Source organism: Fusarium falciforme, chromosome 4 (assembly GCF_026873545.1).
Source record: "Fusarium falciforme chromosome 4, complete sequence".
Classification (NCBI taxonomy): Eukaryota; Fungi; Ascomycota; class Sordariomycetes; order Hypocreales; family Nectriaceae; genus Fusarium; species Fusarium falciforme.
The window spans coordinates 600,732-613,084 of NC_070547.1; the positions used below are offsets into that span (position 1 = coordinate 600,732).

General features: G+C 51.9%; 5 protein-coding genes across 5 annotated transcripts; 3 read left to right on the plus strand and 2 right to left on the minus strand.

Annotated features, from left to right (window-relative positions):
* Positions 1 to 429: 429 nt before the first annotated feature.
* Positions 430 to 893, plus strand: NCS54_00495200 (Hypothetical protein; the record flags this gene model as incomplete). The annotated part of the gene is made up of 2 exons (XM_053150471.1): positions 430 to 544; positions 592 to 893. The coding sequence occupies 2 exons, from the start codon at positions 430 to 432 to the stop codon at positions 891 to 893; spliced, it is 417 nt and encodes a 138-aa protein (XP_053006446.1).
* Positions 894 to 2,596: 1,703 nt separating this feature from the next.
* NCS54_00495300 (Repressible high-affinity phosphate permease) lies at positions 2,597 to 4,535 on the minus strand (the record flags this gene model as incomplete). Its single annotated transcript, XM_053150472.1, has 5 exons — positions 2,597 to 2,952; positions 3,002 to 3,083; positions 3,133 to 3,629; positions 3,704 to 3,936; positions 3,991 to 4,535. The coding sequence occupies 5 exons, from the start codon at positions 4,533 to 4,535 to the stop codon at positions 2,597 to 2,599; spliced, it is 1,713 nt and encodes a 570-aa protein (XP_053006447.1).
* Positions 4,536 to 5,600: 1,065 nt separating this feature from the next.
* On the plus strand, positions 5,601 to 6,311 carry NCS54_00495400 (N-acetyltransferase domain-containing protein; the record flags this gene model as incomplete). The annotated part of the gene is made up of 1 exon (XM_053150473.1): positions 5,601 to 6,311. The coding sequence occupies one exon, from the start codon at positions 5,601 to 5,603 to the stop codon at positions 6,309 to 6,311; it is 711 nt and encodes a 236-aa protein (XP_053006448.1).
* A 166-nt stretch (positions 6,312 to 6,477) lies between these two features.
* NCS54_00495500 (MFS domain-containing protein) lies at positions 6,478 to 8,153 on the minus strand (the record flags this gene model as incomplete). The annotated part of the gene is made up of 2 exons (XM_053150474.1): positions 6,478 to 7,108; positions 7,159 to 8,153. 2 exons carry the CDS (start codon positions 8,151 to 8,153, stop codon positions 6,478 to 6,480), a joined length of 1,626 nt encoding a protein of 541 aa, XP_053006449.1.
* Positions 8,154 to 9,260: 1,107 nt separating this feature from the next.
* NCS54_00495600 (BTB domain-containing protein) lies at positions 9,261 to 10,267 on the plus strand (the record flags this gene model as incomplete). Its single annotated transcript, XM_053150475.1, has 2 exons — positions 9,261 to 9,783; positions 9,834 to 10,267. The coding sequence occupies 2 exons, from the start codon at positions 9,261 to 9,263 to the stop codon at positions 10,265 to 10,267; spliced, it is 957 nt and encodes a 318-aa protein (XP_053006450.1).
* Positions 10,268 to 12,353: the final 2,086 nt, after the last annotated feature.

Here is a 12,353-nt window from a genome sequence, read left to right on the forward strand (position 1 = left end):
CAACGTCCAAGACCACGTCAGACTCAACATCTTTTCCACCCAACCTAAGGCCAACCAGAGATTTCTCTATTCCCTCGAATCCAAGATTACCACTCGATCGATTCTAGACCACTCTTTTCTCCGACTCTGCGACCGTTTTGGTGCGGCACCAAAGCCCCCCCACGACCCCCCAATATGACGTCGCCGCGCCACGAGAACCGGTTTTAGCAAGGATGACACTTGCACGCGCCACAACGAGATGGCATCAGTTCGACCACCATCAGCCGCAGAGCAGCCTATGAGGGTCCGCTTGGACGTTTCGGATGACGTACCCACCATAACGAGCTTGCCATGTAGGCAACTTGGTATAAATCCACGTCTTGGACTCGTTTTTTCGTCAGACTTGTTTAACAATCTTCCCAAGAAGCCAAATAACCAGAAATCGTCAACATGGAGTGGGCAAAGAACACGTACAACGATCAGTATGAGAAGTGGATGCCTTGGATCGAGGACATGTACCTCAAATGGTTCACAAAGGACAACAAGGCCAGCTACACCACCAAAGGTTCGTTCCATACTCTCGAGAGGAAGAATCACAACTGACAGGCCTAGAAAACCTCAACAAGACAAAAGTGACGGGCGTCGAGCAAGTCGATACTCTCCAAGACGGCGTCAACAACCTCGCCACCGGTCAAGTCGGCCAAGGTGGTCTCCTCCAACCCGTCGGAGACATGGCCTCCAAGGAGGGCATCAACCGTGCCGAGCGACAGGGCAAGGACGATAAGGGTGGCTACACACCCGAGAACATTCCCGGTTCCGCGGCGGTAAATAACGCAGCTGGTGCCGTCGTCGATGGTGGTAAGGCTGCTGGCGGTGTTGTTGGAGGACTGTTTGGCGGTGGCAAGAAGGAGTAAATGTTTCCTATGATGATTGGTTTTATTGTTTTGCTTTATGATTGAATGATACCAGTTTGGGATAGGATAGATGGAATAAGCGATGGCTAAGCAGGACGCATACAATGTGACAATCATTCTCCGCATGATCAATCTCGCAGTACCCAAGTCGAGCATCAGCTCGAGGCAATAACCCCAGCTTCAGCATCACTCAGCTGCTGACTGCGTTCCCGGTTCATCGTTTTCTTCGGAACGACCTATACCGTGAGCAAGTCAATCTATTCGGCGGAGATCTCAACTCACTTTCTTCTCCTTAACGCAAACATATATGGCGTTCGCCAATCCGCAGGCTCCAATTATCAAGGGGATCAGTTGTCCCACCATACTCACGGAGTACACATCCGTCACTCCGTTCCAGTACAGTGTGAGCTCGATACCCAGAACTGTGTAGGTCAGGTAGAAAATCTTCAAAGATATGAGGATAGTGGAAGATTGTCTAGAATCCTATTAAAAATGCACTCCACTTTAAACCAGTCGAAAACAGATCACTCTTACAAATATTTCCTTTGGAGTTCTTTGACTTCTTCCTCCCTCGTAGTGTCTGGCTGATGGCTAGCCGGTTCATCAGCCCTCAATCGTCTTCTAGCATTCAAACGAAGTGAAACAATTGCTATCATCATAGCGGCGTATATCGCTGACGTGGCGGCGAAGATGTTCGTGACGTGTTGGTCAGAGAGCGAGACTTTGGCAAAGAGGAACCCATAGGAGCCGCATGGAGTGGCCAGAAAGTTATCGCCGTGCATGCCGCGGAGCCAGAACCAGAAGAAGTAGCAAGCCACTACGCCACTGATAAGATTCATGGCGGCATAGTGATTCAGAAGAGCTTTCCCGTTGCTGGAAGTTACCTTGCGCATTCGCATGTTAGCCGGCAGCATCATATAGGCGCCACCAAAGACTATGTACGTCAGGATGCTCATTTCAGCCGTGTGCGTCGGTCTTTCCTCTGCTGTGAGAACCAGGATAGCGATGAAGATGGCAAAGATGAAGATGGAGTAGGTCTCCCAAAGGGGTGTCAAGCTCTCGAAGTCAGTCACAAAGGTGGACAGCCACTGCATATAGATGCCCAGCCTGATGCCTAGGCCGTACAAGTCCGAGTTGCCTTCGAATCCACATCCTTCGTCACGAACGGCGAGTGGGAGGGGGGTTTGACCATGTAGCGCCGTGGTGCTCATTGCCGTTATTTTCCACTCTTCGGGGTGAAAGAGAAGATGAATCACCCTCTCACTTTCAATGTCGGAAAACAACAACGAATTTAATGACAACAGCAGCCGAGCCTGGTGAGAGATATGTCAGACCATCAGGCATTTACGCAGGACCGAAATCCGATCATGACCTGAAGTTGCAGCCTCGTCGGCTATGGTTGGTTATTTGACTGCTTAGCTGCAGCTCAGCTGAAAATTACACGCCTCGGACATTAGTAGCATGATTCTTCATATGCGGTTGGGGTTACACTAAATAGCACATAATTCTCACCTCAGACGATCAATACATTATATGGAATATTCTAGAAAGGTTCATTGTCAAAGACACAATATATTATCTATGTTGGTATAGGTAGATACATGATATTTGCACTGATTGACTGTGGTGCAGACACATGAGTTGATCAATTTTCCGATGCAGCACCGGAACTGTCCTTACAGACAGGATACTTGTCGAATTTTTTAGACGCTAGACCTCTCGGGCTTGCCATTGTGAGACTCGTTGTCAATGACACTGTCGTGAGGGTTGGCATAGTCATCCTCGCCACTGAGCTCCTCAAGAGTCTTGCGGGCAGTCTCGGGAATCAGGAGAGTGGTGAGGCAGCCGAGAAGCATGAAGAGGGCATAGATCTCGAGGACGTGATCCATCCAGGGAGCCTCGTTCTTGTCGGTGGCACCGTGGGTGCGGAGGATGGAGATGGCACCCTGACCGATGATGGAACCTATCTTGCCAGAGGCGGCAGAGATACCGTGGGAGGTGGAACGGTAGCGGGTAGGGAAGACCTCGCCGGGAACAATGAAGGTGGTGGTGTTGGGGCCTGGTCATGTCAGTTGACTGTGTTGGAAAGTTAAAGTGAACAAACATACCAAAGTTGAAGAAGAACTGGGCAAGCACGTAAATGGCGAGCAGGCCGTTGGAGGAAATGTGGTTGTAGGCGAAACCCATAACCTGAAGGTGTTAGTGTCACGTGGCACCCCCAAGGCGAACAACAACTTACAATGAAGAGAATAGTAAGAATGCAGAAGCCGCCAAGCTGGATAGTCTTGCGGCCAAGGGTATCAATAGTAGCGACGGAAACCCAGTAGCCAGGGACAGCACCAGCAAGGACAATGATGATGTTGCCGACAGCGGTGTTATACAGGAACTCGTAGACGTTGTGGGCATCCTTGGAGGAGTAACCGATGACCTTGAGGATAGTGCCGTTGTTCAAGCTGAGACCATAAAAGGCCACATCAAGACAGAACCATGAGCCGGCGGTTCCAAGAAGGAGGGAAGCGTTCTTGAGCTTGCTGTAGTGGCGGAAGAAGTCACCCCAGCTGGCCTTGGGAACCTGGAGGTTGACACGGGCACCCTGCTGGACCTGGGCGCGGGCGACCTCATCAGTCTCACCCTCACGCTTGCCAGTCATGTAGGCCTTGACGTCCTCGTCGGCCTTCTCGACATCGCGGGCGACGTCAAAGGTGTAGCGGGGGGTCTCAGGGATGGTGAGACGGTCTGGGTTCCCCGGATGTTAGCCCATGTCACTGACATGCATGCCAAGAAGGAAGCCAAGGAACTTGATCACTTACAGTAAAGGGCGATGCAAGCGGGAACGGCACCGAAACCGACCAGGGTACGCCACATCTTGTCAACAGCAACCTGGCAGTCACCAGTACAGTGCTTGGTATCGGGGGCGCCCTCGAGAGCATGCTTGAAGCCGAGGGTGAGGAACATCATGACGAGAGCAGCGACGAGCTGGCCGATACCCTGCATGGCAAAGACGGCAGCCATCATGGCACCTCGCCACTTGGTAGTGGCAAACCTGAGGGGTCAGGGGTCAATATGGGAATTGAGGACAAGATGGAACAAAACTTACTCGGAAGTAATAATTGAAGAAAGAGGATAATCACCTCCAATACCAATGCCCATGATGACACGCCAGAAGATGATAAGACCGATCAGAGAGGTGGAGGGCGAGCCAGCAGTCAAGGCCTGGGCAAGGGTAGCAAAGATGATCACGATAAGCTCCAGACCGTACATGCGCTTTCGGCCGACAACATCAGCCAGCATACCAAAGCCGAGCTGGCCAATAACGGTACCGGCAGAGGTAGACAGCTTGATGGCGTTATCGTTGGGGGTCGAGAGCTTGCCCTTGCCGGGGTAGTAGACGATGCCAAGCATGATGGTGAGCATGGAGACGCAGAAGATGTCGTAAGAGTCAGTGAAGAAGCCGACACCGGCAACAACACAGGCTCGGACATGGTACCAGCCAAAGGGAGCCTTGTCGATCTCTGCGAGGGCAAGACGACGACGCTCGTTGGGGTCGGCGATGTGAGCAAAGTCATTGTGGAAGTTGTGGAAGGCATTGTTACCACCGCTCGTCTTGGCGACGGCGGCGGGGGCACGAGCCTCATCAGCCATTGTTGGCAGGGATATTATAAGGGGTGGTTATTAAATAAAAGATTGGTGAAGTAAAAGAGACACAGGCAAGTGTTTTTGATATTCGTATACTTGAGGAGCAAGAGCTCTGTCCAAGAGTCAAGTGAAACCTTGCGCCTGTCGAAGAAGAAGAGCCAAGAAAAGAAAACAACAGAAGACGAGCTTGGATATAAGTATGAAACGAGTGCTGTAGACACGGCCGAGCTGCCAGGCAGATTATACGGCGTGTTCCATCAAACAGATCCGTCCGAACCGATGGCTCCTGCCCATCACGCTCTTACCCACTTCTCAATTGCCCACTCATCAGGCTCCCTTCTCTCCATGGGCAATCGAATCTCCAATTCTGCCTTTGGCCGCGCCTCAAGGGGCTTCGGTCTCTTACCATGCTCGGTCTAGGATGAGGCACGAGACACTCGAGCACGTCGAGCACCCCAGACGAATCAACGGGTCGCTCCTTCCCCACGTGCTTCCAGATGCCAAGAGCCTTGGCTGCAGGGCCTCCCGAGATGTTCAGGGAAGGAGCGACGCGAGCTAGGGTCTCGGCACACGGCACGGAATTAGCGTGCTTCCGACCCGCCTTGGCATGATCCAGCGAATCTTCTACAGGCGCATCTGTCTGTCGCATCTCATGCCTCGCATCGTCGGTGGCATCGTTGGACCCCCCCTTTATTGGCTTTAACCATATCTCAGTGACCGAGACCGAGCGCTCCATTTGGTGCTCGTGCGACTAAGCTTGTTGCTGATTGAGTTTGCCTGTTTGGGACACCGAGCACTCCACAGAACGCGTCCACCTCGAGACCCGGATATCACGGCTTCGAGAGGCGACGGACGTGTTGCCGCCTTACTCCCGTTAGCGAGCCGGTTCTCTGGTTCCCTTGCAACCTTGCCAGCAAGCATATCCTCTCGTTGTGCCCCTCGGTCGCCGTGTTGTCGGTTATCGGTGCCACTCTCCCGACAGTCTTCAGCTCTGCCTTGCGACATGCGCCCGACTTGACTCTTCTCTTCTTCTTTCTTCACACCAAGTTTGGACTTGATCGACCGATAGCCATGTCAGCACCTGCAGTCAGCTCGACTGAGCCCCCTCCGTTGTCACTCGAGGTTCTCACTGATCCCAACGAGAAGAAGAATGCCCTCAAGCTCGTGGTAGACAGTGTCGCCCAGCAACGACAGATTGCCTCGCGGGCCATCATCTTTCACCCTCTGTCTCTGGCTGTCTTTGCGGCTGTTCTGGCCGTTGCGCACTATGCCGCCAAAGTTGGCAACGACTTTAGCTCCATGCTGATCACCTACCCGAGCATTATTCTCACATACCTCGTGGCAACTCGCTACCTTTCCAGCGCATACATTCGCATCGCTGAGGACACGGACTGGCTTGGATGGCTGAAGAACGAGGACGGTGTTGAGGACACCATCATTGGTGCCCGTTACGGCAAAGACATCATTGCCGCCGTCATTGTTCGCTTCGACAAGACGTCCCGCAAGAATGGCAACAGCAAAGCCCTCATCCGGGGATGGACCACCAAAAACAAGTACCGACATCGAGGGCTCGGTGGAGACATGCTCCGCGAGACTGTCAAGATCACCAAGCAGACGCAGGGTCGGAACTGCGTCATCGAGTTCGCCGACGATCACGCCAATAGCAACCTACCTCTTCACACCATCTTCAATGTGACGTTCCTCGCACGTCAGGCCCGGGCGAAACAGGCCTTGTCAGCTGCAGTCAAGGACTGGGAGGAGGGAAAGCAGGGCCCGCAGTGATGCAGACTGCCAGTGTGCCTTAACTCGGTAAGCATTGTGCCGCAACATGGTCCATTACTTTTATGGCAAATCTAGACTAACGAATGAACAGTCATTCAATCATCTCTACCTTGTCAGAATTCCATAAACTCATTTAATCTCAACTACCCTCCTTGTGTTATGGGCCCTAACCAATCTCTACTCCCGCCGAAGTGTCTTCAAAGTCGATGCATTTAGCGGGCTCTCGCTGCTGCAACTCGATCTTCTCGTCCGCCGTCAGTTCAGCTGTCGCCTGTCCGAGCTTGATGGTGAAGACCAGGATCAGCGACACAGAAGCAAGACCAGCGGCCGTCCAGAAGCCGATCTGATTTTGCTGTCGCCGATCCATCTTGTCAATTCGTTGAACCTCCTTCGCCGCAGCTACTGCGAGCTCGCTGACTCCCAACCAAAAGACGATGCCCAGATACAGCAAGCTGTTGCAGAGGGCTCCAGCCACGGCCTGAAGTCTTCGAGGTTGCGAAGTGGTGATGAAGACATTGGTCACGTTGAAAACGATGTCTACACCAATCGTGGAGCAAAGCATGGCAGGGAACACGTATGACCAGTACGCACGCCACTTTGATCCACTTGTCTCAGGCATGAGAGCGAACAGCAGGACAGAAGCGAGAAACCCAAAGCCTGAGATTATCATCAGGATGCGACCAGGTACCAGATGCAATATGAATCCGCTTATCAGTGCCAACACAAGCCCCAGGCTGGGCAATGGGGCGAACCACACGGCTGTTTGGAGAGGCGATGCTTTGAGGACTTCCTCCATACTATCATCCATAGTTAGCCAAGCCGACAGGCAATCGGGCAAGGGGCTCACTAAAAGCTGGCATAAAAGAGATACAACCCAAATACGCCATACTCGATAAACAGGCATGCGACAAGTCTCTTCATGTACTTGGGGCGGAAGAGCTCAGCAGGAAGCAATGGATGTTTGGAGACCCACCCTTGAACATATACCGCTGCGACGAGCAGCAGTATGCCAAGGATATAGGTGATGAGGATGTAGGGAGTTCGCCACCCGTCGGGCGCTCGGCCGCTGTCAGTGATGGCATACACAACCAGCGAGGCGCCAGGCACGATGGTCAAGAGGCCAGGCCAGTCCATCTTGACATTCGGGTTCGAGCCGCCGAGGTTGGAAGGAATCGAGAGGCGGCCGATGATGGTGATAAGGAGGCTACAAAAGGTGCCAATCCAGAAGAACCATCGCCACCCAAGGACCTCGGACGACACAGCGCCAATGACGATACCAAAATAGAAGCCGATACACCCGAACGCACCATATATACTAAAGACGATGTTCTTCCTCGGTCCGGGTCTATACGTTTGTCCAAGCAGCGCCAGGCTGGCAGGGAGAAAGGCGGCTGATCCGATTCCTTGCATGGCACGACAGACGATGAGCATGGTCAGGTTCTGGCTGAAACCGCAAATGAGCGACCATATGAGCAGCCAGAGATGGCCGGCCAGAAAGACGAGCCGACCCCCATATCGGTCACAGACGCGGGCAAATGGGATGAGCAAGGCCGAAGTGGTGAGGTTGGGGACGGCAGCAGGCCAGGTCCTTGCCGAGTCGGGTATGTTGAGGGTCTTGGTGAGTGACGGCAGGGCGACGTTGAAGCCACTGATGGCGTATTCACTCATGATAAGGGATCCGACGACGGCGAAGATGAATCCCATCTCGATGAACCAGGATGAGAAGGCTGGGGGTCGCCTCCGGCCGAGGAGTTCGAGCTCGTCTTGGTCCAGGAGATGGCAATCCATGTCTGTAGAGGGCTCCTCAATGATACCTGCCTTTATGTCGGGTCGTCTAGTCATGTTGATGTGTTGGTGATGGCGAGGACTAGCATCGATGCCGAGAAGGAGAGACATCTTAAGTTTGAGATCTGGCAAAGTGCCCGCGAGTATTTATACAGACGATATCTACGAACATTGATGGCGTAATCACGAATTCTGTGTTGCGAAACTTCATGGCATGCGATTAAATGGAGGGGCAATGACGGCGACATATCGAGTCGATGTGAATATGTTATAAGTCAATGTAGATGAGAGATGTACATGATGGAAGAACACTTGAGCGTCCGTCGATTGCAGGATTCGTTGCTCTGATGATGAAGCCAATCTACCCTAGGCCTCTTCATGTGAACTTGGACGAGATCAAGCGACGGACCGAGTGCCTTGTAATTCACAAAGAATTCACGAAGGAAGAGGTTATGGACAAGATTATCGGATCCGTGTGTACTTGGGTTTGGGTTTGCATTTTGCTTCAGTAACAATTGTTAATGCAGCCTGAAGTGAATGAGGGGAGCATGTGACTCAGTGAGGATGATGAACAATGCTCAGGTCTTGGCTTCGTGTCCACATTCTGGTTTTAGATAAGGTAGACGTCAATTACATGCATTTCTTTTTTAAAACCTCGTAAGGCTATTTCTAATATATCCGGGGTCAATTTGTGTAAGCAGTCTATTATGTATTTGGAGGCCTGTTTTGAGCACCTCTTTGGAGGATCCATCGTCAATCGCATCCATATCGAGGCAGATGCATTGCCATGACCATCCCCTTATTAAGCTACCTTCTAATAATAGCCCACCTATTTTCCACTCTGCACATTCCAACTCTTGGCTCGCCCGTCGAAATGGCTTCGCCCGAGTCGTAACATTTCTGATACGCTTGGAATGGACGAATTGTTCAAGCAAGGCTGGGTTTTTTTAGCACCGCCCAGGCCGTGTCGTCTCTTTCGCCTCGTGTCATGAACTCTTGGCGTTGTGTGACTCTTGGCGATGTGTCTATAATTAGAGAGACGAGATGCGAACCCAGGACTCAACAGTAAATAACCTCAAAAAGAATCGACGCATTCCTCTCTCAGTTTCAGGTCTCTCAATTTCTTTTTATTTTACTCACATCGCTTACCTTTCCAACTGAACCATGATCGAGTTTGACCCCCGCGCAGACATTACGCTCAAGGTCGGCAGGGAGAAGAAACTCTTTTCGGCCTGCTCCCGTGCGCTCTCGAGAGCGTCACCCGTGTTTGAGCGGATGCTGTACGGACATTTCACCGAGAGCAAAACCCGACTTGCCGAGGGCGAGGAATGGGTCGTGGAGCTACCAGAAGACGACTCAGCACCGATGGAGATCTTTTTAAACATTTCGCACTCTCATTTCGGCAGAGTGCCGAGGAGGATGCCGCTGGATGAGCTGTACGATCTGACGGTGCTGTCGAATTACTATGACTGCACGAGGCTGCTGGAGCCGTGGATCAACGGGTGGATGGCGTCGATTGATGTTAGAGACTCGAGCGTGAGCATGGCAAAGGCTCTCTGGGTGTCGTGGGAGTTTGGACGCAAGGAGGCTTTCTCGAGGATGGCGTTGAGGATGCTGATGGAGTCGGATATGGGGAGGACGGCCGAGGATGAGTTTGACAAGCTCAAGATGCCGCCTGATATCATTGGTGCGTACAACATATCCCGTGAAGCATTTGGGTCAACTAACAACTTACAGAAAGAATCTCGGCGATCCGACTCCAGACGATACAAGCTCTCCTAGGTGTGCTCCGCGACATGGTGGAAAACCTCCTCGTGGTGGACGAAAAGCCGCGATGGTGCCGGCACGCAGAGTGGATGGGCCCGCACCGCTGCGAGTCCATGATCCTCGGGTCCATGACCTTTTGTCTCGCCAGGGCGGGCCTCTGGCCCCTCCCCTCGGCGGAGGAAGTCCCAGACAGCATCGTCGGCCTGCACCGCAAGATGACAGGACTGGTGATCCACGACATCGGGCACGTCGGAGGGAAACCTGCCCTGGATCATCAGCTTTGTAACCCGGGACCGTTGCTCATGGGACAGATTGAGGAGATTTTTAAGGATGTTGCGAGTCCGGTTACAAAGTTTCATTTGGAGAGGATGGATGAGCAGGCGAAACGGTTGACCGAGTCATGATTTTGTGTTTTGTGTTTGTTTTTTTTTAGCGAGGTGTTGGATGGGTTTTAGAAGGGATACACCAAAAAACGTGGACATGATATTCAGTTTTTTGCTTCTCAAAAAAATGTGGTATTTTCATCGATGGACCCCGGCCTGTCACTCGACATTGCTAGCTGGACTCCCAATCTGCCGGATCATTGAGAACAAAAATTTGTGTGTGTCGGTAGCACAGCATTCCTCGTGCGCGTACGTACGTGCGTCTTTTTACCCCTGGACCATGCTTCTCGTTACGGATCTGTTTTTCGAAAGGATTTCCGGAGTACAGGGTAGCCTGTCAAGCTGACAGTTGGGAAAGATGGAATGTGTTCCTTGATTCCAGCAATCTTGATCGTGAAACAATTGCGCGTCCTCGTAGTTATTTATATTAATACAGTGTTTTTTATATTGACTCTCTATTCATAACTGTAAACACCGAGGTCACAGATATGCGGTCAAATACATGCGTGCTGAAGCTGCAGCCGTGGTCCAATATCGCTGCAATCAAGTGGACACAAACTGCCAACTAATTCCCAGTACCTGCATTACCCTACGGGCCCTACAGTCAATAGTTTCAATGTCCGCTTACAATTCCTTTCCGGGTACACATCTGCAACGTGGTCACGCAGCCCATGATGAGTTGGCACCAGTCTAAGCCCTAACATCGCGACTCAAAAAAATCTCAAGCCCGAATCTCAATCAAAAGAGACTTATCGCGGCCGCCTTCCCCCCTTCTGATGCAAGCTAACGGGACGCTATCCACCGCAAGGGCGAGTCCATCGACGCAGGTACAGGGGGAAAATCAAGACAGGGGTGAACGCTTGTCTGAGCCCCCCTGGAAAGACTGGGCAATGCTTAATCTCGGAGCCAAGACCCCATTATCTCGAGGTCTCTAGCAAGATGAAAAAGGAGAAAGATGACGTCTTGTGGTGTTATCAGAGATTTTCAAGCCTTTTCCGATCGGCGATGAATGCTTCATCATCCCGTTGGCGCGATATCTAATATCCACTTTGTTCGATTCCGTCTTCCGTAGTAGCACGATGGGTCCGGAGCTTGATTCTTTCACCATCTCGAATACCGAACCAATTGCGAACGATCCGTAAGAAACTCAAAGTGAAAAGAGTCCCATCTTCCTTGGTTCTGGGAAATTAAACTCGACGATGTCATGGCTTGAACCTTGGACATGGCCGGCTTCAGATTGCGGGAGTGGCTCAACGCTTGTGGGTTTTTTTGTTGCAAGAAGATCAACGGAGATGCCGCCTTTTTAGAGCTCTAGAGACGGGGTTTTTGAGACAGCGGTTGTTTTTCCAAAACAGCACTTCTCGTATACACCACCAAGATCAAAGGTCCAACCAACATTTGCACAGCCTGCGGAACGCCCGGAGGAACAGACATGTTCCCTTCTTGCGGGGTTTTGCAACCACACCATGTGCTGTAACCTGGCAGTGGCTGTCTCGTAGTGGCGCCCCTCCCCGGAAGTGGGTGCTGGCCGCTGTTGGTGCTTCTCTTCCTTTTCCTTTTTTGCTGATGGTGGTCTGACGCCAGGTCGGTTCGAGGCATCACGCTGACGATGGCATGAACAAAAGCTTGGCTTTCTTAATTACCCGTTCAATGTTCATCTCTTTGACTCTTGTCTAGATGGTCTACTGCAGCTCGTTGTGCGTCTCACACAGAGTGTCTCTCAACCCATGCCAGCTGTGCGACCTTTCACTTTGCTCCAGTCTGTCACCCAACTGCAAATCTCTTCCCCAATTGGCCCTGAACAGATAAGAGATGCACCTGTTTGTTTATCCACCCCTCCCGGTTCACCCGACAGTGAACAAGGTTTCGTCCCATGTCGCAACTCTTCGTCATGATGCGCCCACTCCCCCAAGCTCGGGGTCAGCCTTCTTCCCACAGCTCTCTCGCTCACTTCAAAGTGGTTTGGTCAAATACGAGCCTACCGAAAGGAGCACTCTGATCAGCAGGCTTCTCTGCTCGTGTGTGGTCCACTAACAATCTGGCAACGAGAAAAAGGCCCTTTCGGCTCGGCGCGATAACAAGCTGGCCTTGTTCCGCGCTAGGAAAT